At 40.4% G+C, this 26,723-nt stretch overlaps 1 protein-coding gene across 1 annotated transcript; it reads left to right on the top strand.

Moving 5' to 3' along the window:
• Positions 1-1,284: 1,284 nt before the first annotated feature.
• On the top strand, positions 1,285-25,201 carry RTN4IP1 (reticulon 4 interacting protein 1). Its single transcript, XM_029087449.1, has 8 exons — positions 1,285-1,430; positions 2,242-2,310; positions 2,552-2,676; positions 7,928-7,976; positions 10,141-10,277; positions 12,758-12,941; positions 14,294-14,386; positions 25,085-25,201. Exons 1-8 carry the CDS (start codon positions 1,305-1,307, stop codon positions 25,199-25,201), a joined length of 900 nt encoding a protein of 299 aa, XP_028943282.1. The 5' UTR covers positions 1,285-1,304.
• Positions 25,202-26,723: the final 1,522 nt, after the last annotated feature.

The following is a 26,723-nucleotide window of genomic DNA, read 5'->3' as shown; positions in this document are numbered from 1 at the left end:
AGGTTCTTGGGGAGGAACGGTACAAAACCCCGTTGCCTTTCTGAAGACAAGAGTGTGTGGGTTGGGGGGGTGGGAAATAGGCTTTTACTCCAGGTGACTAATTGCTGTCCTCTGCAGGTTTGCAACTCACAAGCCAACTTCCTTCTGTTAGTAGCCTGACCATGGTGGGGTTTGTTTCCTATCCTTCTACCCCATCCATAGTGGGGTTTGTTTCATATCCTTCTACCCCATCCGTGGTGGGGTTTGTTTCCTATCCTTCTACCCCATCCATGGTGGGGTTTGTTTCCTATCCTTCTACCCCATCCCCACCATCTGGGTGGTGGCACTCTCCTGAGCAAGAGATTAGTCCTTACGAGGATCAGCCTTCCCCCAGAGGTCCTGCATTTTCCCATCTCTTTGAGGTGAAGGTCAAAGTTACCTCAAAGTCAGCACGTGTGACCTGATCCAAACCCTGTCGGTTGTTGTCACACCCCTTTGTCCTGAATTGGCACCTGAGTACCCGCTGTCTGTCATCTGGCCCAAGGAAATCTATGTCTTTAACTGACTCGCTCTTTGTATTTGACCCATTTAATCAGATTTTCCCTCGATTTCAAGGTTTGAAATACAAGAATGAAGTTGCAGTAGTAGAAGTCCTTATATTTAATGTTGAGAAGTTATCTTGCATATCAAACCAGATTCAAGAGCCCATGCAGAGATACCTGCAGGAAACCTACCACCAGAGCTGTAATTTGTTTGGTGTCTCTAATAAATTAATTTAAAAAAAAAATTCTTTGTATGTAGTTGTGGGTTTGATATGGGACCTTTGCTATCTGAGGATTCCTGTTGAATGACCCACTTGAACTGCTGGCCTGCAACTAGAATTTCGAGTCAGTGTAAACGTATTTGCAAGAAACTACATTTTCATCCTGCTTTTGCAGTGCCTGCTTTTGTGTCTGTTTCTTTTCTTTTCAGTATTAAAATACTTTCTAGCATAACAGAGTACCTAAGCAGACTCGTCCAAGCACTTGAAAGGGCATACATGCCTGAATGCAGACTTTTTTTAGGCTGAGCAGAGTTATTAGGGTAATTCTGAGAGTTCACACAATTTAGCTATTGCTTAAGCCACAATGAGATTTGCTCTTTATTTGTAAGATCTGTAAAAGTATAAAATATTGTGGATTTTTTGCACGCTTAAGAAATGAGGCACATTAGGTACAGACAATGCTTTCTAATTGGAATTGTCCAGTTAATAAATGAAAACTCAGTATGGTGTGTCATGGTTAATTTCATGTTTTGCAGGTGGTTATGGTGCAACTGCATTAAATATGAAGCGGGATCCCCTGAAACTCAAAAGTGTGGACACTGAATTTCCACTGACACTTGGTCGAGATGTCTCTGGTGTTATTATGGAATGTGGACTCAGTGTGTCTTATTTCAAACCTGGAGACGAGGTGATACCACCAATCTCTTTTTTTCTAAAATGTATAGTTAAAATATACTATGAGATTTTCAGCTTTCATTTTTCTCTTAAGAAAATTATTTTTTTGTTTTTTTTTGGTATTTTTGGGCTCTGAATGAGGACTATTTGGGAGTAAGTTCCTAGGATGCTTTCTTCCCTACCTTTTTTCTCTGAATAACATGGTCTTTCCCAGACTTGCTTCTGCAAGTTAATTTCCTTTCTGTTTTTTTCAATTTTTGTTCCATTTCAGTGGTAGCAAGAGATGAATTAATTTCTTTATTCATGTGCACGCTCAAGATGCTGCTTCATTTTTTTACTGAAGATAGAATTGTAACAGGAAGGGATTAGTTGTTTTTTTTTCCTTCAGTAACTCAGTTAGGATAGGATCTCTGTCATAACCCAAGAAGCAGTTTATGAGTCTCCATAACAAACTGGTATTGTTTATTCTCACCTTCACCAGTTGCTTTCACATTTCTCCAGTTTTAGTATAGCAAATTCTGATTCCTCCCCACACCATCCCCTCCAATCTGAGCTTTTCTGGCATGGAAGTAGTTTGGGTTTTTTCAAAAATTCTGTCTTATACAAAGTATGGTACAATTTATTTACATAGCTTTGCAGTCCTTCATTTAGTCAGTCTTGTGATGTTTTTTGTGTAAAGAGTAAGCTAAACTGGTTTCTGATAAGCAATAGTGAAGACATTCTGCAAATTGTAAAAACAATTTGTTTAATGAAGAAAACTTCTGTGTAGGTACAATCATGTGCAAAGTCACAAAAATTGATAGTTGTTTTCTGTTTGGTTTTAGGTGTGGGCAGCAATTCCTCCGTGGAAACAGGGCACTCTGTCAGAGTTTGTGGTAGCTAGTGGAAATGAGGTAAACCTTCAAAAAGTGGCTAACAAGATAAAAGCCCCAAATTGTAAAGACTGGCTTTTTTTTTTTCCTTCAGTGCCTCTACTGTCCATATCTTGGTGCTTGGATTGATTTAGACTCCAGCTAGTTATAAGATAATTGAGAATGTGGAACACACAATCTGCAATTCAGTAGAGCTTGTTTAAATATTTCAGTGTCACGCAGGATCTGCTGTGTGATTTAGATTCGATTGATTTTATTTTAGGTGTCTTTTAAGCCAAAGTGTCTCAGTCACACAGAAGCTGCCTCCTTACCATATGTAGGTCTCACAGCGTGGTCAGCAGTTAACCAAGTTGGAGGACTGAACCAAAACAATTGTAGTGGGAAAAGGTAAGTCAGTAGTTCTGGTGCTAAAACTTCATGTTTCATTTTTGTACTGATTAACTGCTTCTAAGACGTGTCCAGTGTCTTAGAAGAATGAGGACTGTTACACCATGACATTCACAAAGACCAGGTGGCCTGAAGATGCTGGGTTCAATCTACACAACTGCTGAGAGAGGCTTCTTTAGAGGGAGACTCAGACAAGGACCCTAACTGAAGTGTACCTAGTCACTTGCTCTTTGCTTCCTCTATATAGTGACTATACAGAGGTAGTCCAGTGTATATCTTACATATAGGACTATGTAGAGAATTTAAGGGCAATGTCTCTAGGAGTTTATAGGGACTTTGCCTTTTTGCCTTTCAGCCTGCTAGGACAGCTATCCAAATGTAATATCCTCTCTGAGTTATTTTGGCAACTCACAAAAAGCCCTCTCAGCCACAGAGGTGTGGTGTGCTCAGTTCCTGCGTGCCTGGGCCATTTGGAACAGACTGGTTTTCCATCTTTTTAGGAAAAAAAAAAGAACAGGTGACCGGGTTTCATTTCACCTCTAGGCCAGACCTTTGATGAGGTCAGGAATGCAGAAGAGAAGAGGAAAACGTGCAAGACGAACAGCCAAATCAAATGGAAAAAGTTGGCTTTGTTTATCAGCCTGTTAATCTGACAATGGCAGATGGAGGACAGAAGAGGAAAAATGCATTGAAAGATTGGAGCAGATACCATTTTTCTCCTCATAATTGAAATCTGCACTTATTTTGGCCTTGGGATGTTTGTGTAAATAGACAGCAGAATCTTCAGAATGGAAAGAAGGGCAAAAGTAAAAATACTGGAATTGAAAAATAATCATTAAAATTACTGTGCTGCACCAAAAATTTAGGTCACAAAGTAATTATTGGGCAGTAGGAGTCTAGATGCCTGACCTCTTATCTTGGGTGTTACTGTTGTCATGCAACACATTGCAAAGGACACTAGATTTATTGACATTCTTCACCCACGTTGTTAGAAGATGATTGAGTGAGTGTTGTTCACATGTCACAGTAAATTTCATAGTGAAAATATCAAGTAATTGTTCTAAAGATAAACAATGCTTTGAGAAAATGAAATTACAAAGTTTAAAGCAATTTCAAAGAGACATCCTTGAAATTTACTTCCAACTAGTGATAAAATTCTAGATATGTTGCCTTCCTTTTTATTTTTCAGTATGCAGACCTTTTTAATCATAACTTTCACATGTAAGTAGAATTAACCTAAAGGTATGTTGATAGGCTAGCCTTGTTTTAAGTATCTTTTCAATTTTCAGATGTTTAGATTGTTAAAAGTGAAATTCAGACTGCATTTATATCATGTCTACATTTAACATTTGCTTTTATGTTCCAAATCAATATTGAATTACTGTCAGCAAAAAACATTAATGTATTCATAAATTATGGTGTTTCCCATTGAGAAGTTTTGAATTGTAAAAATGGCAGAGAATGACTTGCATGATGATAGTTGTTTTCCCCTGAAAAAAATTATTGTAGGAAGATACATAAAATGCATTGAAAGGGCTGTGCAAATGTATATTCCATGCCTCTTTCAAGGCAATATTTAAAAAGAGAAGAATTTACATAATGTTTCTTAATTTCTTGCAATAATTTAATATGTTTAGTAAGAAGTTACCTACATATGTGATTTTATGTTGGTCTTTTTGTCTCCTGTAGGTGTATGTTAATAGCTATGTAGAAGGGTGTGTATACACACAAGAGTGTGTCTTATTTTGAAAGAGCAGCTGTATTCCTTGATGAAAGCTACTTCACTGGTACTTTATTGCAGTGTTAAGACATCTTAGACACAGCGAGATTTTTCCATTGGTGTGTATTGTTTTCTTTGGCTCTTAAAGGTGGAAGGGTGGGCTAACCAGAAACACTCGCTAGCAGTCCCGCATCTGACTGTCTGTTGATCTGACAGGAGTGTCTGCTACATCTGCACACACTTTCACAAATCTGGTTTTTACAATTTACCTGAAGTGTACTGACATTGTCCCTGATGTCTGCTGCTTCACTGTAACTCCAGTCATTTCTCCATAACTTTTATCCCATACCACTGTAATTTATGTCGATATTCTTGCGCAGGCTAAAAGTGAATGTTCCTGTTAACCAAAATGTTCAGAATGACACTGGTGTTTTGAAGTTCTTTGTGGATAATACCTGGAGAGCTTCTCATACGTGCCAGTGCTCTGTTTTAGTAGGAAGGAGATATGCTTGTTCAACAATAGCTATTAAATGTCTTGCTTGCTGTATTCACAAAAAACATGATAAAAACAAACTGGACAGTTTGTGAAAACATTTTCTTTAATATTAAGTAAAGGTCTTTTATATAAACACAGAATCAATATTTTAGATGTTTAAGTATGCTGGGGAGAGCTGCTGGATTCTGTTACTGTAAGCTATTAAATGTACACTCCTGGTTTATATTGTTACAACGAAGATTTGAATTATAACCCAAGAAAATATATTTTTCAACATCTGTATTATTTTATCTATTGAGAAGTACAAAGTGACTGTAGGTTGTAAAACTTCTTGATAGGGTAAATGCTTCTTGATATAGGAATACATCTCTTAGTGACATTTTGTTGGCATAATCAAATGGAATTTAATTTTATATGTGTGTATATAAAATTGATATATTTATTCAATAATATAATATAAAATATGTTATAAAACATACATAATATATTTTATTTGGCATGTAGCTGAGTCACTGAAAACTGTTAGTTGTTTATAATATGGAGAAAATGTTAGTCCTTGATCTGTACACCCACTCCCTACCCCCTGTCTCTTTTGTTGTGGGGGATACACGCAGCTGAAACAGGTCCTGGCTCTCTGTTGCTAGTTTCTGACCACACCATAGTTCCAGGCAGGGCCCAGGGAGAAGGGCTGAACTCTCAAATCCCATGGTATGCTCATCGGGAGAGATCTGCTGACTCTCTGATCATTTGGACCACTAGAGCCTCATATGGGGCTTGGTGAATGCTGGCTTCAGTTATGTGTCTCTGTCAGAAGGGAGCAAATCCTGGGGTGTGAATGTTTGTTTTGCTCATTTGAGAGAGTTGATTCTCTTGGATCTCTGTTCAGGTCAAATAATTTGTTAGTTTGTTCCCTCGTGCACGTGCCTATATGTTAGTTTACTCCTGAGCTCACCTTTGCAGTGAAACAGGAAGTTTCTCTGATACGTTTTTTCCTGTCTGTGTTTTCCTGAGGCAGTGCAAACAAAACTGTGCCTGCCTTGGCACTCTCCGGCACCTGTGGGCCTTCAGTATCATCCTAACAGGTCCTGCACCTTCAAACACTTCCCCACTTCCTTGTGTTGTGCCAAACGACATGTCTTGCTGTCCTCAGTGCTGTAAAAATGCTGATCTGTTGAGCTGTGGCATATGGATCTCCTGCCCTGACATAATTTGGCTCTGCAGCGAAGAGCTTCCTTGAAGTCACGAAGTATGGAGAGAGTTTTAATAACTAGAAGGTTTGGTAGAAAATAGCCCATGTAACATAGGAACAAACCAAATCTGGGAAGTATTTCTACCTGAAGAATCTCAAGGACTTTTACTGAAGGGGAAAATAAAAAAAAAAAACCCTAGCCAAGCAGCTCACCAAAACTGAAAATGTTACCTAAATCCTTGAGCAAAATGTACATTTTAAAACAAGAGCTTTCTCCAAGATTTTTAGTGGAAGAAATGCCCTTTAAGCAAGGAATAAAGTTGGACAGGCAGTTTGACAAGGTTTTTTTAAAAGGATTTAATTGTGACTGTCCTTTGTAAGGATAAATATGGGCTTAACCCAGTATCTTGAGTGTAGCATCCCTGAGCCTTTTCAAGTATACTAAAATCTGAATATGAATGTTGCTTCAGGCATCTGTCGTTGGAAGCGTGGTTCTGAGGATAAGTACTTTTTGGCAGGTTTAAAAGCTGCAGGCATTGTGGTTTCAAATTCTTAATCTGAATTTTGCAGCTTGGATCAGTGAAATAGGCAGGAATGGAATCTGATCAGTTACAAAGAGGAAGAATTTTAAAATGGATACTGTGACCAAAGCCAAGTCTCTTAGGTTACTTCAAAGAATTTTCGTAAACTGAGACTCTGGATTGTATAGTACAGTTTTGCACAGTAAAAGGCAATTTCCTTCAACATCCAGCACAGTGAGATTTAAAACAGGAACATCACCAGCTTCTGAAGACACTGAAATTTTTCTGGCAAACAGAAGTTCTGAGAAGCATGATGTTCCGCAATCCTATGCCAAGACTTCATCTTGGATCCTCCTTTTGTCCTAGAATTAGCAAATGGGTCCAAAGTGCAAGCACTGTTTGTAGCTTCAGCAGCAAGGCTTTCTTACTAATTCACTTTCTGGAGTTTAGTTATTTAATAAAATATCTGGATTAAATTTTTGAACAGTGATTAGGCTCCTAGCAGTAACATTCTCACACAACTAAACTTCCATTCATTTTTATGAAATTTAGGGTAGTGTGTTCAGTTGAAATGAACTCTCACTTGTTAATAATTTGGTAATGCACTCTTTCATTTTCTTGCTTGTGTGCCAGTTTCCACAACCTGGCATTTACAGGGTCTTGTTGAGATGTACTGAACTAGAAAAATTATACTGCCTTTTTTCTAAAGAAAAAGTCAGATATCTTAATGTAATAGAACTTAAAATTGTTTATGGTAAAGCTACTTCATTGTATTTTTGTCTTTCTTTTAGGTAAATATGCAATATGGCAAAATTCTGTTCCATATATTCTGAAGTTCCCAGTTTGCCTAAATAATGTGATACTAAACTACTTTTTCTCTTAGATAACACCAATTTGTGTAAAATGTTGGTGAATCAGATTTTTTTCTTTAGGAGATACGACAGTGGAGTCTGGGAGTCTTTCTGTTAATTAACTAGTGTTGTCTCAAACTAAGTAGTTAGGTTTGGGAAAGTGAGGACAGGGACCGGGTTTTTTGGGTGATAAATGTTACTGCCGGACAGCTCCACTGCCTGGATTTAGTGGAAAGCACATATAAGGAAGTCTGTTGGGCTGTGCTGAGGTAAAGCTCTTGGCACAGGAATGATCAGCAATGCTAAGTCATGTTATTGGCTATCTGAAGAGTTAACCACTAAGTAATATTGAATAACAAAATACAGTCTTCTGCTTAAAATAATTTGGTGTCAGAGATGTATAATAAGCATTAGAATACATATTTACTATAGAGCTTAAAGAATTATTTAATATATTTTAATTTTCTCTTACAGAGTATTAATATTAGGAGCTTCAGGAGGAGTTGGTACATTTGCTGTACAGGTAATATAAACCAGCATGCCCAGGATGCATCTTCAAACTATTCAATGTGAAAAAAAAAAACCCAAAAAACCAGAAGGGAATTGAGGGAAGGAGTAGTAAAATAGCAAGCTACTGATCTATCTGATTGGTATTTCCAAAAGTGAAATATTTTCAGATTTATTGCTTTCCATTTGTTACATTGTATTAGTTTAAAGTAGGAAGCAGGGACTTTCAAAAAAAGGAGTTGTAAGTGTAGGTGGTTGTGATAGTTTAACTTAGCTGGCAGTCAGATAAGACAGCTGCTCGCTGCCCCCGTCCCCACTTCCCCCCCACCCAGGAAATCAGGGAGAGAATTGGAGGGGTAAAGGTAAGGAGACTTAGGTTGAGATAAGAGCAATTTAATAATTAGAGTAAAATAAAATTAAAATTAAGATAGTAATGATATTAATAACAACATTTATTAATGATGATATTAATAACAATGATATATATGAGTGATGCAGAGTACAATTGCTCACCACCCACTGATAACAATCCTGGAGGAGTGAAAAGGAACCCCAAAACCAAAATTGCAATCCTCAAAAAGCAAGCCTGAGTGATTCCCCGAGAGAATCTCCCCACTTTCCAGTCAGCCCCAGTTACATTATTAAACATAATGTAATATGCTATGGAATATCTTATTGGCACATCCAAATGTCAATTCTGGGTTTTGCTAACTACTACACTTTTCCCCCTCCCAGTCCTTTGCACTTGCAAACTACCCAAACACGGTGTCCTTGTACCTTATCAACATTCTTCTCATCACAAATCCCGCACTGAAACCAAAGCACGGTGCTTTCTGGCTACTAAGAAGAAAATTAACTCTTGTCCTAGCAAAAACCAGGACAGCAGTGAAAGATGGCATTTCACAGTTTGGGTGCAGGAAATTTCTGATTGGTGTAACTTGAAATATGTAGCCTGTTTTCATTATCTTTCAAAAGTCAGCTCTGCTCCATAAATATGAGAAGAACTTGGTGTATGAGTAGAAAAACTGATGGAGAATGTGTCCTCTACCATAACTGTTGTAGGTGGTCGAATGATACGTGAGGCACCAGGCTTTTATGTGCAGTGTGTGTAAAGCACGATGGCTTAGCCACTGTCATTGCCCTGCTGTCCTTTTGTCAGTCTTTATTCCAGTAGCTCTAAACTTTGGAGAGTCAACATGCTCTTCTATTGATCCATGAATTTTAGAACATCCTTTTTTCATGCTCTCATTTAATTTGCGAATTTTGATTCTAACTGGTGTCATCTCATGCTGAAACATTCTTCTCTGGAGAGTATGAAAAAAATACAGAAATGGGGTGATTGCATCATTGCATTTCATGTTACTAGACCATAAATATATAGTGGTTTTAAAGAGGCTTACAGGAGAATTTTTAGTGGTATGCTATTTGCCTGATCCATGATAAAGCAGGTGGCTAAAGTAGATCAGTCCGAAAGGCTGACCAGCCATTGACTAGTTGCGATTTCTACCTGATCAATCCTGAGTAAACTACATTAATGAATCTGGAATAAATGTAAAAAAGATTACTGTGAATGAAAAATGAGATTACAAAAGAGATAAATAACTAGCAAAAATCCTTTACTTTGCTATAGCTTTTGGAGTAGAAGATAACCCAGCATCTTCCCTGTGGTAAATCAGAACTGAATTCCTTCTATTTAACCTATTTACAGTGAGATAATATATGAAATACTTTATGAGCAGGTAGGGATATAAAATATTTTAATTTTATATATTTAAAAATATTTAATGATTTATCTGGTGACAGTTTTGTAGATTGGTAACTTGGACAATACCTCTTGGTATATGTTTAGCTGTCAGATTCAGATGGCAAACAGTATTTTATTTGAAGCCTTATTTATCCTGAGACCTGGTCTCTGTAAGTGGCATTAAAAAGCCACTCTCCTTCCTCCCCACCAACTCCTCCCTTCGCAAAACCTCCTTAAATATTGATAAATTCTAACCATTGTTTGTCTGTGGGATGTGTGACAAGTTATCCTGTGTTGGAGCATAGTCTCCTCACTGCCTACTAAAGGTGCTCATTTATTGTATAGATATAATGAGACTTTGGCTTTTTAAGTTGTTCTCAGTGTTTCACTAAATGTTAAACTTTGTGCTTCTTTTTTTTTTTATACTTGTTTTTAGCTAGTGAAGGCCTGGGGTGCCCATGTGACAGCAGTTTGTTCTCATGATGCCAGCGCGCTGTTGAAAAAGCTTGGAGCAGATGATGTGATTGATTACAAATCTGGAAATCTGGAAGAGCAACTTAAAACATTGCCCTTGTACGTGTTTGTGTTGCTAATACTGAAATGAAGGAGTTGGTGGTCAGACCTTCTGCATTTCCATTGCTTGACTCCAGTCTATCAGAACTCCTGGGTTTTTTTGTTTTTTTCTCCATTTCTAAAGTGTTACTTTGTAAAGCAAATTCATCCCAGCCCCTTTTGAATGCAATTTGCCAACTGAATGTCCCAAGCACAGATTTCATTGTAAGACTAAGCCAGTTAATTGGGCTTGTGGAGGCAAGCTCGCTTTCATGTGCTGCTCTTCAATGGCTGTGATTTGAACAGTTTTGTCAGCTTCCATCCAAGGATCTTGGAGCATTTACAGAGCATGAATAAATTAAAATAAGTCTCAGAAATCCTGTGTGAGGTTAGTAAATAATAAAATTGATCTTCCAGTGGGAAGAACTATGTTGTGAAGCAGTTAAGTGACTTGCCTGAACATCTTTAGCTACTGTGCAACTCAACTGGGAGTAAATTTCTCTCATCACACTTACCTTGTCACAGCAGTTATGTTTATGTTGGCTTGGGAGCTTTCTCTAGAGTAGAAATCTCTTTTGCTTTTGTAATCTTTGCATCTGTTTAAACTTAGCCTACTGTGACTTGTATTTGAATATGGTATTTACACTGCTCTTTTTAGCTAGATTGTGTTAACTTTCTGGGAGGGGAAGTAGAAGCTGTTCAATCTGTGAAAGAATCTTACTAATAACTGCAAAGAAAGCATATGCCCGTTAACTATGATGTGGTTGTCAGCAGGCCTGAGGTCAGCTGTGAGGGCACCAGCACTGTCTGTATGGGCAGGATGTGCAGCAACTAACTTAGCAGTTGGCAAGCAGTGCTACATTTGCCTTTGTGCATTTCAACATCTTAAATGCTAAACACTCGTTCTAGCAAGTGATTCTTTTTAGGAGATATCAACAGCACTGTCCTAGGATACAGTTTTATAGAATCATAGCATGGTGTGGGTTGGAAGGGACCTTAAAGATCATCTAGTTCCAACCCCCCTGCCATCAGCAGGGACACCTTCCACTAGACCAGATTGCTCAAAGCCTCATCCAACCTGGCCTTAAACACTTCCAGGGAGGGGGCATCCACAACTTCCTTGGGCAACCTGTTCCAGTGTCTGACCACCCTCACAGTGAAGAATTTCTTCCTAATATCTAATCTAAACCTACCCTCTTCCAGCTTAAAGCCATTACCCCTTGTTCTGTCACTACCTGCCCTTGTAAAAAGTCCCTCCCCAGCCTTCCTGTAGCCCCTTCAGGTACTGGAAGGCTGCTAGAAGGTCATGACTATGGTTATGATACAGCTAAGCTAATTAGTCAGGTATACTGACAGGGATGTTCCTACTTCCCTCCTTTTTTCAGTTGTACTGACTCTTCAGACCCCATAGTGAGCAAATTTTTCCTAGAGCATTAGTTTTCATTATTTTAATTTCTCTTGTTGGCAGTTGTTAGGTTGACTGAATTTTAACATGAAATCAATATCCATGGAAGACAGGCAGGAGAACTCTCTTCCCAGAGATAAGAACTTTTCTATTTAATTTGCATAAAGTATCTTCCCTCTTATTTGTAGGTTATTTAGATTAGTTGTATGTGTATATACATATCCATTGCAATCTAGAGATTGCTGGAAATTTACCAATGAAAATGAGAATGAGCTGTGCATCTGACAGAATAGGTGCATGGCTCCCTCTTGCCCTGTTCAGCCTTTACAGGCTCACGTGCAGGGATAATGAGAAGGAACACTGAAACTGTGGCTTCTTGTCCGAAGCTGCATGTACCCATTCCACGAGGGAAAGGTTTTAGATCCTTTGCATTGTTAGGTTCTGCATTGAATAGGTAGATGGGAACAAAAGAGCTGTCAGGAGAGGTAAAATGACCCCAAAACAAATAAGGAGGTAAAAAAAAAGACTTTTAGAAGTGAAGCTGATAATTGGGTCACAGAAAAGACATGAGGAGATAAGGGTGAGTAGAGTGATTTGTTTATGTAACTTTGTCCACTGTACCTGACTTTCACATAAGTACAGCATGTACAAGAGATGTTCCTAGTCAGTGTGTGAGTCCAGACTAGTTTTTGCATGCTCATACCATGTTGTTCAGTGCTAGGACCAGACCTCAGGACTGTTCCAGTAGTCAAGAGATAGAGCTCTAGAAGGCGTTAAGCAGATAGAAGATGTAGTTGTGCATCTAAGAGTCTGCATTTTGGAGTTTAAGTGCAATTTAAGTTCTCTAAATAGCCTGTGTCTGCTATGCAGTGTATGGGCAATAACCTGTACATTTAACTCCTGTTGTACAGTAAAACTGGGATTTAGCTGAAGTCTTTGGACTTTCTTGCCACTATCTTGCAGGCAGATTATTTTATTGCATTTCAGTGACATAAAAATGTAAACCATAGCCTGTTTCTGATATGAATTAGCTTAATTATGATGAAATTATTTTTCCTGTATCGTGATTTTAAACCTGTTCTTTCTGTGTCTGCAGATTTGATTTCATCCTAGATAATGTTGGTGGATCCACTGAGAAGTGGGCTCTAGACCTTCTGAAGAAATGGTCAGGAGCAACATACGTTACCTTAGTGACACCTTTCCTGATCAATATGGACAAACTTGGAGTGGCTGATGGCATGTTACAAACAGGAGTCACTGTTGGTTCCAAAACTGTAAAGGTATGTGACAAAATCCTGTATACTTTATTATTACATAGTACTCTAGTGGCTTCCTTTGTGGCTTGGATGCTAGTCATGTGGCTCATCTAGAGACATCTGTTGTATTTTCCCCATATATCATTAAGTATACTTCAGATGTATTTTTATTCTTTCTTCCTTGCACTGAAACAAAAATGTGTTGGGGTGGTGCTGATTGGTGTATGTGGTAGTTTGAGGTGCTTTGAAGTTTTGATTCCTTATTGTGCTTTTCATTGTGACCTTTTCCATAGGGCCTCCCTAGTGAGTCCTGCTGACAGCCAGTGTTTCATGGTAAACAGAGCAAATCCCTGCCTCACTGAAGTGAGGGTAATTTTGCTACTTGCTTTAGGCTGGTCAGGCTTTCTCTCAAAACATTTTTCCATGACTGATTCTCTTCATCCTATTCCAGCACCAGAGAGTAATAAAAGTGGTTGAGAGTGGCTAGAAAGTCTTTCATCTCTTTCATGTTCGTGTGTCTGGATGGTGATACAGATTTTTCTAGTTTTCGTAAGTGGATCTTAAAACATTCTGCCAGTGGCCACATCAGTGAGGCTTTTTAGAACTTTTCTCTTTCTTCTCTCAACATGTGTACTTGCTCTCCAGATGAATGCTTTTCAAGCAGTTGCTATGGTATTCCTGTGATGGCATGGTTGAATACGATTCTAAGTCCTGCACCAATACTTTTCAAAGGAAAGCTCAAAAACAAAATGAAAAGGCTGGGAAGAAATAATGTAATATTATTTCTCAGTGTGCATGTTTGCATGACAGGGAGCATTGTATGCCCTGTATTAAAAGTCACCTCTCTGGCAGATGATGACTCAGTAATGACTTACTGAGAGAAGGTGCTCTTGATTTGTGCTTGTGAGATGTTCACAAAATGCTTTTCACAGGAGCTGCCATCTGTCATTGGACGGTGATGACTTTGGCAGATGGGATGTGGAAAATTTAATCGCGGACACTGAAGTGGAAGGTTCTAAATGTCACATTGCTGGGTTTGTTTCACCCCCTTTGTGAACGTGTAGAAACATATAGCACCATTTCTCTCTTACGTAACAAACAGTGCTGTTTCTAGCTGCAGAAACAAGGTGGTTGTTTTTCTCAACTAGCTGACTTGTGCAATTGGACACAAAATGCACCCTGATCCTATTGTGGTAATACAACATCCCTGTCTGTACATTTAATCCACATGCTTAGGGGACACTTTTTTCAGACACTAGCATATAATTTCCATGTATTTTCCTTAAGTTACTTCTCTACTGCTTCTGTCATTCATTTTAGTTCCCATTTCAGTTTCCTTTCATGTTTTTTTAATATATTTGTGATCTTTCTTGCAGCACCTCTTTAAAGGAGTCCATTATCGGTGGGCATTTTTTATGCCAAGTGGCCCGAATTTGGATGAAATAGCAGAACTAGTTGATGCTGGAAAGGTATGTCAGTAATGGTTCTTTGGGTATTTGTGCTGAAAGAGGTGCTGCTTTGACTCAAAAATTCCCACTATTAGGGAATAAGATGTTTTGAGAGTCACAGTGAAGAAAACTAGTTAAGAATTGACTTGCTCCAGTTTCTAACTTCTGCCTTTTGCATGGAATTTAGGAGTTTGTAATCCTTAGGACTTCTGCCTTCTTCCTCTCCACCCTACCTGTTTTTAAAAAAGTTTACTAAGTTATGAGGAAAGAATATCCAGTGGTTGGTTATTTTTGCCAGAGGGAATCATTTAGCATGAACTCTGGTGCTGAAAACGATATGTTTTAAGAAGTCTCATTTTGTTCATTTGGTTGGAATGAACATAACTCTGTGTATCTGTGTATGCAAAATTGCTTAGCCTGGATGGTCAGGAGTCCTGCCCATATTGTGCACAGAACTAGAATATTCAGGTGATTGCAGGCCATAGACGATCTGCATTGGAAGAGTGGTGACATGAATCTTGTGTTTCATTATTTTAGTGCTTCAGAGTTTGATGTTTGTGCTAATCCAGCACAGTGATTTAGAATATTGTGAGCCTTCATAAGCTTTTGGGGAAAGTGGACTTGGGGAAAAGGCATGAAGTGGCAGGTATATTACTGCTCTTCTGATCTTTTCACGTTTATGAGCTTGTTACAAAATGTGTGAGAGCAGCCTGGTATTTGGACTGTGTGGTGCTGTAGGTCCTGGCAGTGTCCTCTTTTGGATAATTTCATGTTAGAGGGTAGGTTTAGATGAGATATTAGGAAGAAGTTCTTCACTGTGAGGGTGGTGAGACACTGGAACAGGTTGCCCAAGGAAGCTGTGGATGCCCCCTCCCTGGAAGTGTTTGAGGCCAGGTTGGATGAGGCTTTGAGCAACCTGGTCTAGTGGAAGGTGTCCCTGCTGATGGCAGGGGGATTGGAACTGGATGATCTTTAAGGTCCCTTCCAACCCAAACCACTCTATGATTCTATGATTCTATGTTGCCCAAATTTCCAGGGTAGAGAATATGGACAAGTGCTGTTTAATCTTTCTGTGTGGTGCCTAAGCAGAAGAAGAAGCACAATCTGCCATGACTGCTGGTAATTCCACTATGTGAACTGTCAGGCACGACATCTTGTGCTCAAAATTTGTGCATATTAGTAAAATTTAGATCTTTCAAAGTTTGAGTGTTGATTTCCTTTTTCGCTATGCATTATGTTCCAGAGTTTGGAGAAGAGTAAATAAATTGCTGTCATGCTTAAGGCCTCATTGCTTCTCTATGCCACCTTAGTGCTGCTGGTCAGAACAAAAATCTTCCCGAATTCAGTCACTCCTATTCCTCTGTCATGACCAGTGTGCTGCTGGCACTGCCAGTGGAAAGTCTGCATTTCCTAAAAAGTTACCTACCCGTAAACAGAGGCTGCAGAGGCTGCAGCAGCAAATAAGCTGTGGTGAAGCGCATTCCTGGCTACAGGTTTGTGTTATATCCAGTGCTGTGGGCATTATCCTGTGGCCAAGAAAGAAACCCTAGAAGATGCACCTCGTCCTGTGATTGCATCCAGTCGCGCTACTAAATTGTAATGGTCTAAGAAACAGAAATGCCCTTGGCTTTGTTCTTACCATTTGTCCTGATTCTTAGCCAGTCACAACTTGTTTTGTGTTCTGCTCCTACCTTGTATGCAAAACAAATGCAGAATATGCCCATGAAAGCCTCTTGGGAAACACTTGTTTATGCAATAGAGATGGGGCTTAATCGGTGTTCTCTGCCTAATAATCTGGACAGGTGAACTGTAATCCCATTTAAAATGTACGTCATACATATATGAATGTCCTGATGTGCTTTTTGTTGTAAGGTGATCATGGGGACAAAGATGTTTGCTTGGTCTTTTATTCTCTGTGCAAAACAGGTCATAATGTCAGACTGTTTATCTGCATAGTCATTATTCTAGCAGCATTTTACTCTATTTTGTAAAATGCTGTAAACACCTGTGCTATCAGCAGTACATTGTAGGGCTCAGTTGTGTTCTATTTAGATAGAGGTTAATAAGACTATGCCCTTTATTGTCTAGACACAGGAGTTATCTTAAATGGACAGATCATCCATTCAGAAGAAGAGGCGTTTGGAAAAAAAGGCAGGAGAGAAGTACTGGAGGAAGTATACCATAATTTCCCATAACTAAGTGAAAAGAAATGTTTATGTTTGAATAGGAGAGAAAAAATGAGAATTAAAAACATAAAAACCACAAAGCAATAAAACTGTAGCAAGAAGACTTGGGGAAGCCAGCAAAGTGAGTTCATGTAGTTGAACTTCTTAGTTTTGATTGAATACAGTTTTGAATAGTGCAGATTGAGTTATTTTGAAATTTCAGTGGATCCTCTTTTCTGTTGCAGACATCTTAACTTTGAGATTGTATGACGTGTGAATAGGAGAGCAATTGGAGAGCTCCTGAAAATGAGAGGCTTTTTTCAGGGAAGTATAAATCATGAGGGGGGGATTTAAAGGAAGGAAATTAAAAAGAACTGATGGTTTAAAGAGATGATGTTAAAGCAGAAGTGAAGCTTTGAAGAGCATACCCCTGAAGCAGTTACAGATCATACTGACTTAGCAGTGTTTTTTCTTTTGGTCCTTTTGCACCAACACAGATTTTTAGTTCTAATGAGTTCATCATCTGTCTTTTCAAAAGCAAAAGCATTCTCAATTCTTCAGTGGATGAAGAATAAGCAAAAAGGACATTTTGTTTAAAGATACTCTGTTTTCACACAGATGATCTTTGCAGCAAGGAATAGAGATCTGCAGAATGTCAGCTATGAGGAGGAGTTCTTTTAACAGCCTTTTTTAATACAGAGGAGAAAATTATTTGATGAGCTGGTAGTGCAAAGGAGGAGAATAATTTTCCTTCTGTAACTTACCTGCCCATCAGCTCAATTTAGGGGCTTGTAAAACCATTTTTGGTTTATGAGCTGTTTTCTCTGCCTTGCAGCTGGATATCTTGCAGAGGGACTATTGTAAGGCTGAGGGGCTGGGAGGCTGCTGCAACAGTAGTGGACATGGAGAAAATCAAGTATTTCCTTGTCAAATTTTAGAGATACTGGCTACTTTCTAAAATGCTAAGAAGTCCCTGTTGTGGGTTGAACTCTGCCAGTTGATTACGAGCCAGTGAGGACTGGTTTTAACATGGTCTCCACCAAATGAGTCGGTGAAGCACTGTCAGAAGATGGGGATCTCTTTCCACGGCAGAACGTTCCTGGTGAATTACAAGTTTCTCATCTAAAGACCACTGAAGTCAACAGAGAGCCTTTAGTTCAGGACACAGATCTACTGGCACAGTTTTCGCTGAAGCATCGTCACTGGTCTGTGCTGCCAGCACTGTCACCGAAAGGCTTGTTAGCAATTAGTTAGATGGATTCGTGATCAGTGTTGTGGATTTAACATTGACAGTCTTGGGTTTTGCTGCTTGCTTAACTTTCTCCTCCTTTCTAAGGATGTGCCATTTAGTCCTTGGTGAAAACAGACCAAACTCGTGTAACTCCATAAGTTTGTAGAAAGCCTCTGACTTAAAACTGAGCACTTACTTTGCCTTTGAGAAAGCCTGATGGAGGAAGGCGGGCTCAAAAGGCTCCTTAGCGTCGTAAGGGGGAGCACTGAGTATGTTGTATGTTCCTGCTGCACCAGGATAGGATGTGGGTTACCATGCAGCCCTACAGAAAATTGGAATTGTCATTTTAATTTATAGAGCCATTTAAATGCAGTGCAAGTGTGTGTGTGTGCAGTATTTCTCGTGGCTTAGTAGTCTTTCCCTCAGAGCAGAGTGGCATCAGGTGGGCTGATGGGTGGAAGTTGATTTTGCAGAAGGAAAGCTAAAGGACAAGCAGAGTGTCCGATCAGGAAACGAATAGATCATTCTCGGTGTTGTTTGCTTTCTAGATAAACCTTGCAGCACAGGCACACATAAGAGGAACAATTGCATGCCTATATTAATGTAATTTGTGTGTAGTGTTGATTATACATTTTGCTGAAGACTGTACATGCTTTGGACTTAGCACCTGCTGTTGTGGTTTGGAGGACAGGATTCTGACTGTTCTTTGCTGCTGTCTCCTTGTGCAATGCTGTACAAATCACATAACCTTTTGCTACCGTAATTTCCCTATCTACTAATGAGGGCTAATGCCCTTTATCCACCTTTGATGATTTGCTCTGAGATAACCCTGTTAAAACGTGGAGTTCAATTGCTAGTCTTTGCTATTCAGGAAGTAAGTAACACCAATGGATATGGTCATCCACTTCAACGTTACAAGGAACGAGTTGTTTGGATGCCCATGATTTAAGATGGCTTATATTCCTCCTAGTCACGTCGGTTATCACAACTTCTTGACTCTCTATCCCAACCTGTATGTATTGATTTGCTTCCAATTCATCTTGTTACAGTTCTGCAAGTAACTTGTTGCACAATTGTTGCAGATCTCTCTTGTCCGTAGGAATATCAAACAGCTATGTAACATATGTTCTCCAAACCTGGCATCTCTAGATGTGGCCTTCTCTGCAGTGATGCCAATCTTTGTCACTGTGGCTGTGCTAAGGTATCTTAAGGTACCCAAGGTGACTCGCCCTTGGGTGGTGCCTGTTTTACTCTCCCTATCTGAAAAAGGACACCGGGGTTGTGATTCTGTACTTAAATGTCTCAATTGACTAGAGAGCAGTCCTTCTCCCCACTCTCTGGAGTCACTCACACTTGTTCTGATGACATCTTTCTCCATGCTAAATTGCAAAGGTTGCACTTTTTGGTTTGTTTTTGGTTTTTTTTTAATTTTATGTTTTCTTGTTGCAGTGCTTTTGCTTGCCAGGTTGGTTGGCGAAAGCCCAGAGATATTGATCAAGAAGAGGCTGCCAAAAGCTCTGTTCAGTCCTTTCTCTTCCCAAAGGAACCTCTCTCTGCATTTTGTCACAGCTACCAATAAAAAACACAGTGATTTTTATTAAAATACATCTGCTCCTCTTCCTCCAGGACATGGTAGCTTGCTTATGCTCTTTATGAAGGTGCTGTGTGATTACATCATAAAGTGTCTGAGAAGAACATTAATGGAATTTTTGCATACTGTGGAGAGATAGGGTTTGAATATGTAAATTCACATAAACCACAATGAGCTCTGGAAAAATTTCATCCTGTCCCAGGTATTTAATCAAATGTGTTGCCTCAGCCTGCTGTAGTTGCATATTCTCTAGAAAGTCAGTCTGAGTGTTGTGAGCTCTGGTTCCCTAGTGTAGGAGGGAATTATGTCCCACACAGAGGTGAAATGTGGGGTCAACAAGACAGCTCTTGTCTGTTGTCAGTTTAATTTGCTGAGACCTGGGGAGATGGAGGTCATGCAGGACTCATCTTCTAATATATATAAAATACCTAATATGCTTTCATATATATATATACACTCATATATATATATATATACTCATATATATATATGTGTGTATACAAAACTGTACTAAAGTTTGTTCTGTCTTAATGATATGGTAGCATTACCCCAGATTGCTTTAATTACCAGCACACATATCAGGACAACTAAGGGGATGACTGCTAAGGGGATTCCAGGAGAGAGCTGCTGTTTCTTTCAGTTAATGTTTTTTCAGCCTGGCTTAGTAGGTAACTAAACCCAGGATCTTACTCATTTCTACTGATTTAATCTTGGGCTGGACTGGCACACACTACGGTTCTGGGCTCGTTCCAGTTTCTTGCTGCTCTTCATTGTGTTCTGTAGAAGCTATTCTGTGAGGGCCAATTAATGGACTAGACTTTTTTTTTTAAGCCTCTCCTGCACTCTGAACCATACCCTGATAGCCTGCTTAACTGGGATTTATCTTTTAGCATTTTAATAGTTGTAGATGATACTCCGGAGTTCCCGTGGGCTGCTGGTAGAGGCTTGATATGAAAGCATGTACCTTGGCTTGAAAAACAAACAAAACGTGGATACGGGTTTTTGTAAGATGACTGTGGGAGTAGACCCCGAGACACTTGCCTTCCATTCCTGTGTCTCAACTGCCACACCACCGTTCTTCTCATGGGTGTATGAGACTGGATCGTTGGGTCATTTTTAATTCTGTTAGGCATTTGGGACAGAAATATCACCTACCCGATGTCCTTTAATATGCTCTTGGATGGAAGTGCATATGCTCTGAAATACAAGTTAACCTAAACTGTAGCACTGTATAGTTGCAAAGCCACCCATACAACCTGTGACCAGAGCCAGCTGTTCCAGAAGGCGAGAACTTTAATCTTTGTCTTCAGTGAGCGTTGATCCTAGAACTTAATGTTGGCCAGCATTATGAAGCTCAACATACATTGCTGCATGCCATTTTAAGGGGAAGGAAGGAAGGATGAAGAAATGGGTGGGATTAAGACCCAAAGAACATGGAACTTGGGTACAGCAGAGGAGATGCTCAGCTAAAGGGAAGGAATGACAGAAACAGCAGTGTCCCAAACCAGCACTTTTTCCATGAGATGACAATAAAGTACTGAGTGGATAACTAAATGTTACAGGACAGGGACTGTTCTTTGTAATGATTTCTGTTGAAGTCACTTGTTGACATTGAAGGGAGACTCACTGAAGGCCAAAGGAGAGCATCAGGCTCTGCGTTGGTGCGTTTGTGCTTGTATGCTGCATTTAGGCGTGGTGGTCATTTCTGCAGCAAGACAGCCTTTATCTTCTAACTCGGGTAGTCCAAGCAGCAAGCAGGTCTTTCCCATTACAGCAAGCCCTCAAGAGGATTTTTGAGGTCTGCTGGAGCCCGTGGCAGCTCTTGTTCTGTGCACGTGCAGGTACCTTTCCTCAAGCGCGGAGGCAAGCCAGAGCAGCCGGGTGGCTGCCGACCAAGGCGCGAGGAGGGTGCGTGCGCCGGCAGGCAGGGCTGGGAGGGAGGCACTCGGCAAAGCACAGCTGCCCTGCGGCTTTGACACGGCCGTCCTTTGCAGACCTGGGGGAGAGCCAATGCACTCTCATTGCCCTTGGAGTGAGGGGACTTTTTTTGTTTGGTCTGCTTTGAACTAGGCTTGCTCTGAGGGCCTCTCAGTTTGGGTTCTCTCTCTCCTGAGCATTTCAAGGCTCCAGCTCTCCCTCCAGCGGCAGGAAGCAGCTCCACACTCACTGGGGAGACTTGTTGCTCATATGAGGGTCAAAGCTGTCTTCATTCCCTCCATGTTTTCTCGCTTGTCCCCTCCTGGTAAATTCAGACTGTGTCCTTGCTACCACAGAAATGGGGACCTCCACGGGTGGGCTTGAATTTGACATTAGTGGGAGTGTGTTCCTGTTTTTTTTTCCGGCTGACCAGTCACCTCCTGCCAGTGCCTGTTCACTGCCTGCTGCGTTCAGAGCTGGCTTGGCTGCGATACCACTTCTGTGCTGTATGTAGGACAGCCTTAATCAGCATCAGCAATTACTTTTTTTATTTTTCCAAACACATGAGTTCATTTCAAGAGACCTGAGATTCATTTCTATAGTATGTCCTGCATTGGAGAGAATGAAGAGGAAGAAAGTACCTTTCAGGCCCAGTGTGTTTTCAGATAAACATTTCAATGCGGGCGTGTGTAATCCTTTCTCTCCCAGACTTTAGTTTAATCCCTTTTCCCTGAACAAATAGGTGTCCTCTGGCAAGGAACTGATGTGTGGCTGTAAATAGGCAGTGTTTTTATTATCCAGTTAATCTCCATTTATTATCACACATTCAACAAACAGCAGACGCTCCCCTACTTGTTTGTCTGTTCACAGGAAGAAATTTTATCTTAGTCAGTGGATTATGGTAAAGGCTGAGTGAATCACTGTGCTGCAACACGGTCAGCCCTTTCAGGGTTATTCAGACAATGGGACTGACCAGCCAGCCAGATAAAATGTTTAATGCTCTAGATTGTCAGAATCATCAATTTAGTATTCATGTCTCTCTATACCACTGCCTAAAGCCAGCGTTTAAATGGAGCTAGAGGTTACATCAATGGAGCAGATGGGCTTTGAGTGTGTGGTGGCTGCAATACACACGGTGTTTTGAACCGTGAGGCTGAATTCAGGGTTCCTCTGAATCCCTGTGTCACCACTTTTCAAACGCGATGCTTTGAACTTTACCTAGCAGCCTGAGGACAAAACCCACCTCGTTCTGTCAGGGTTGTAAGCTGCAACATACAATAAATGACTGCAGGTAGCAGAACATCAAAGTGTCTTGTTAATTTTTTTTTCAGTCACTGCATGTGTCTGAAATTAACTTCTGCCCTTCCCTGGAATCCCTTGTGCTTCACATCCCTTGTGCTGCTGCACTGCTTTCTGAATAGAATACCTTTCCCCTCCTCCCAGCCTCTTGCCCTGCTACGGTCATCCGTGTCCATGCTCCAGCAGCCTGAGTTTCTGTATTCTTTTCTGAAGTGAAGCACGGCTTTGTGTGTAACTAGCTGCTGTTAACAATAAGTACTTGTACAAGTGCTGCACTTGTGCTTGGCCCAACAAGGTTACTGCATTGTTTTTTCCCAAGCTTCTGCGATGAAAGCAAGGGTTGGTCTTTCTCAAAACAGTCACTACTGATCAGCAGCACGTTCCTCCTGCTGATAGTCACAGCAGCTGCAGTTTACTCGGATGCTCAGTTTACCCAAAGGCTTTAGCTCATTCTGTGTTCTTGCTGGGTCCATGTCCCTGACTTTGCTGATGCCCAAGATGCCATTTCCATTCTTTGCTGGATGCTGACCCAACATAATTTTGCCTTCATCATTCAAGCCCTACATTTCTTCCCCAGTTGAGCAGCAGTGTTACACAGTGTCTTTATGGCTCCTCTGTGATGTTACTACTGACTTTGCTAGAGGTTTGTTAACAGAGACTGTCCTAGCAGAACAAGGGGAAGGAAATTACCCAGCCTTGTACCCTGCAGCACGGCAAATGTGAGGCACTTGGTGAATATATCTATCTGCACAGTTGCTCTCATAGTGATTTGGCTGCTAGTTCTGACTTTTTCTTTGGAGGGGGTTCAGACATTGCTACTTTTCTGCCCTGTAAAAAGTTGCACGCTACTGCTGAGCTTGCCTTGACAAAAAAAAAGAAAATCTAGTGACAAGGTTAGGAGCTACTGCACTGTAAGTTACTGATGTCTTGGATTACTGGTATCGTATAAGCAAAACCAGTAGTTCTGTTAGTGCAATGAATGGACTTCAGGGTAAGGCACTGGGTATGAAGAAAGGAGAGTTGAGAAGAGGACCCTCATGAGAATGGACAACTACCAGACAGCATTTGCTGTGCTGTTGGGGAGGGTGCTGGGTGGTCAGTGCTGCCGCTTGGAAAGTGTGTGCGTATGAAAACCTTTCCTTGGTGGTGCTGCATGTTGACCTGCTAAGCAGCACGTCTGAATACACAGCCCATGCTCTCTGGTAAAGTAAGCAAGCCGCCTGAAAGATGTCACTGTCCTGATGCTGGCAGATTGTTTGTGTCCTTATTGCTGTTGTATTCTTGTCCATTAAAGGAGATGCTTGTCCTACCAGGAGAGGGCACTTACCAGTTGAGTATTCAGTGAGATAGTGTGCCTGCTAGTAGCTGTGAGGAAAAAGCCTGAAGATATATTTTCACTGACACAAGTAATGAGGATCTTTTTCTAGCACAGGAAATAGGGTGTTTGGATCTTTTTTTATTTGAAATCCTCACCCCTGCAAGAGCTAGCTGCAGACTCATTTATTGTCAGTGTTTCTCTGGCAAGACGATTAAGATCGGTGCATCAATGCAAGAACATGCATTGGGCTGGTGTTAGGGGATCCAAGGTAAGAGACCAGCCTGAGGGTGGGTGGGACCTTTGGAAGGTACTGTACACAGATCTTATTTTGGCCTTTGGAAGGCTGACTCAGAACTTGATGACAGAAAAAGTCTCTTCCCTTGGACTAGCAGTGAAGTATTTTTCAGAAGCAGCTGGGATTTCTCCTGCCTCTGCTGGTACACTATGTCTAAAGAAAACACTTGTAAGGTTTTTGGGATCCTTAGTTAATAATGGGGGCAGTGAGCAGGGTAGTTTCACCTTGATTATTAGAAATGAGTCTACAACAATCCAGAAGGCTACTCTACAAAATTAATGTCAAAACAGCAGTCGCTGCAAGCTGGGCTCAATGATGTATGCCTATTGGAATACACAGCGGCTGAGTTTTCACGTGTATCTAAATGATTCAGCAACAAATGCTTGTGGACTTTTTTTTTTGTACTTCATTTGCAGAGAAGTCTTTTAAGGGTACTGAGGCAGGTACTGATGCAAATAAGCACTAGAGTCATAGGTATTTTTAAAACATCTGACCTTTTGAGAATTCCTGGGTTTAACAAGAAAGCCAGTAGAAATATGGGAGAAAAATATGTTCTTCTTTTTCCTCAGGGTATCATTATGGACAACAGAAAGTTTAACTACAGTGTCAGCTTTTTAAAGGGACTTGGAGCTTTGCAGGGTGACTTTATTGTTCAGAGTCCCAGATGAGGGCTCTGAACTGTGCTAGGAGAGATGTTTCAAAACCCGGGCAAAGAGCAGCAGAAAGCCTTCTGCATGCAGAGGGGTCCTGAAAAAAGTTAAAAGCTAGTGATTACATCATCTGGCAACTTCTGCCCTAAATACTAGAAAGTAAACCTCCCCCCTTTCTTCATACAGCTTTGAAGCATGAAAGTGATACAATATTTTATTCCTAATACAGTTACACTTTTTCTTTATTCTGTAGATTCAACCAGTTATTGATGAAGTCTTCTCTTTTTCTGAAGTTCCAAAGGCCTTTCTGAAATTGGAAGGAGGACACGCACGTGGAAAAACAGTGATCAATGTAATTAGTAAAAATTAAAGTATCTCTAATCATTATCCTGCCTGCAGTCAGTCCTTTACTGGTAAATGAAACTTGAACATGAATTGGTACATAGCAACTGTTTCTTCTTTAAAAGCTCACACAGGATGCATTTTTTTTTTTTAAAGTACTGTTTTAGAAAAGCCTCTTTGATTCCTTCGTACTCTGCCTGTTAATAATTGTTACTACGCAGACAAGAAATCCTAATGTCCCATGTTAAGAACGTACTTGTGACTTCTGCAGAACACCCCTCACTCTTGGGAGAAGAGGAACAGCTGGAAGCATTTTCAGTTTGTAGATCTTGGAGCTTTTATTTTCCAGGTGTTTTAGCTGAGTCCTGAAATGGTGAGGCACACTTTTCTCTAATTGTCCACACAAGACTTGTGCTGTCCTTTTTTCCTTGGCCTTTCCTAGTTTTGTTCACCTTTATTAGTCTATATTATTACTCAAATCTAGTTCATTCTCAGAACCTGTAAACTTTTCCTGTATTAAGTGGTCACATGGCTGTTTCAAGACCAGTACTTTAATCTTGATATAGCACATCTCTTCTGGCATAACTAATCTTGAGTAGAAGCATGGAACAAAATCAATCTGGAACTGTTAATTATTCTAATAGCCTAGCTCCTGGAACAGATTCAGCTGACTCGAGTGTTTATGCAGGTAGGCTAGACATGATTGTGTCACTGATCAGGAGACCCTGTTCCTGCCAGGCCCCCTGGCACTGCTGCTGGGGGTGAAGTACCTGAGGGGAGTATGTGTTGGTTGGTCTGTTTTTAAGCTTACCATTTTGCCAGAAATGGTCTATGAAGTGACGTCCCCTGCAGTTACACAGGTAGATGGAAGGAAAGTGGTAACCTCTGAACTGAGACCTGCCCCTTTGCCATGATGGAAAGCCCATGTGATGGGGTGAAGCCCACTGTCCCCCCAGTGCTTCCACCGGGGGACAAGCAGCAGCCACGTGAACTGTGGCCCCACGTACAGATGCACTGAACACGTGCTTCCTCCGCGCCTGCAGCTATTCCACACCACGTATTCACTCCTCATTAGTTAGCTGTTGCAAAGGAATTATGGACAGAGAAGGGCACAAAACAGAAGCAGAATTAACTGTCAAGTGTCAGCTTTCTACCTTTAAAAATAATTTCAATAAAAAGTTACCTAACTTAAATTTATTTGTAAAATGCTATATTATATATAGCACGAGCACATCAGTATGACAAAGTACCACTGTTTGGAACCAATGCATTTTTGAAACTGATACATTTTCTGTGAAGAACTAAAAGCAGCACATCTCAGAGCAACAAAACTGCAGTACGTCTGTACAAAAGGAGGAAAATTAGTAAGGCACTTCCTCTAGAGTGGTAATAAAAGCACCAGTATCCTTTGAGGCAATACAATAGTAATGAAAGTGTTAATTTTAAACAGACTTACGATGCAAGACAAAGGCCTGGATGCTCCTAGGAGCAGCTTGTAGTAACACTGGTCTAAGCCAGAACAAAACACAGCAGCATAGTACAAGACTCTC

The sequence above is a fragment of the Antrostomus carolinensis genome, unplaced genomic scaffold (genome assembly GCF_000700745.2).
Source record: "Antrostomus carolinensis isolate BGI_N321 unplaced genomic scaffold, ASM70074v2 scaffold23281, whole genome shotgun sequence".
In the NCBI taxonomy this organism is placed as follows: domain Eukaryota; kingdom Metazoa; phylum Chordata; class Aves; order Caprimulgiformes; family Caprimulgidae; genus Antrostomus; species Antrostomus carolinensis.
This window is presented reverse-complemented; position numbering and strand designations above follow the sequence as displayed.

Bases quoted from the DNA above. Each gene is read 5' to 3' on its own strand.
- RTN4IP1 (XM_029087449.1), top strand. From the start codon at position 1,305: ATGAAGCGGGATCCCCTGAAACTCAAAAGTGTGGACACTGAATTTCCA. The intron at 1,431-2,241 runs GTGATACCACCA...GTTTGGTTTTAG, and splicing joins ATTTCAAACCTGGAGACGAG to GTGTGGGCAGCAATTCCTCC. The intron at 2,677-7,927 runs GTAAGTCAGTAG...TTTCTCTTACAG, and splicing joins AACAATTGTAGTGGGAAAAG to AGTATTAATATTAGGAGCTT.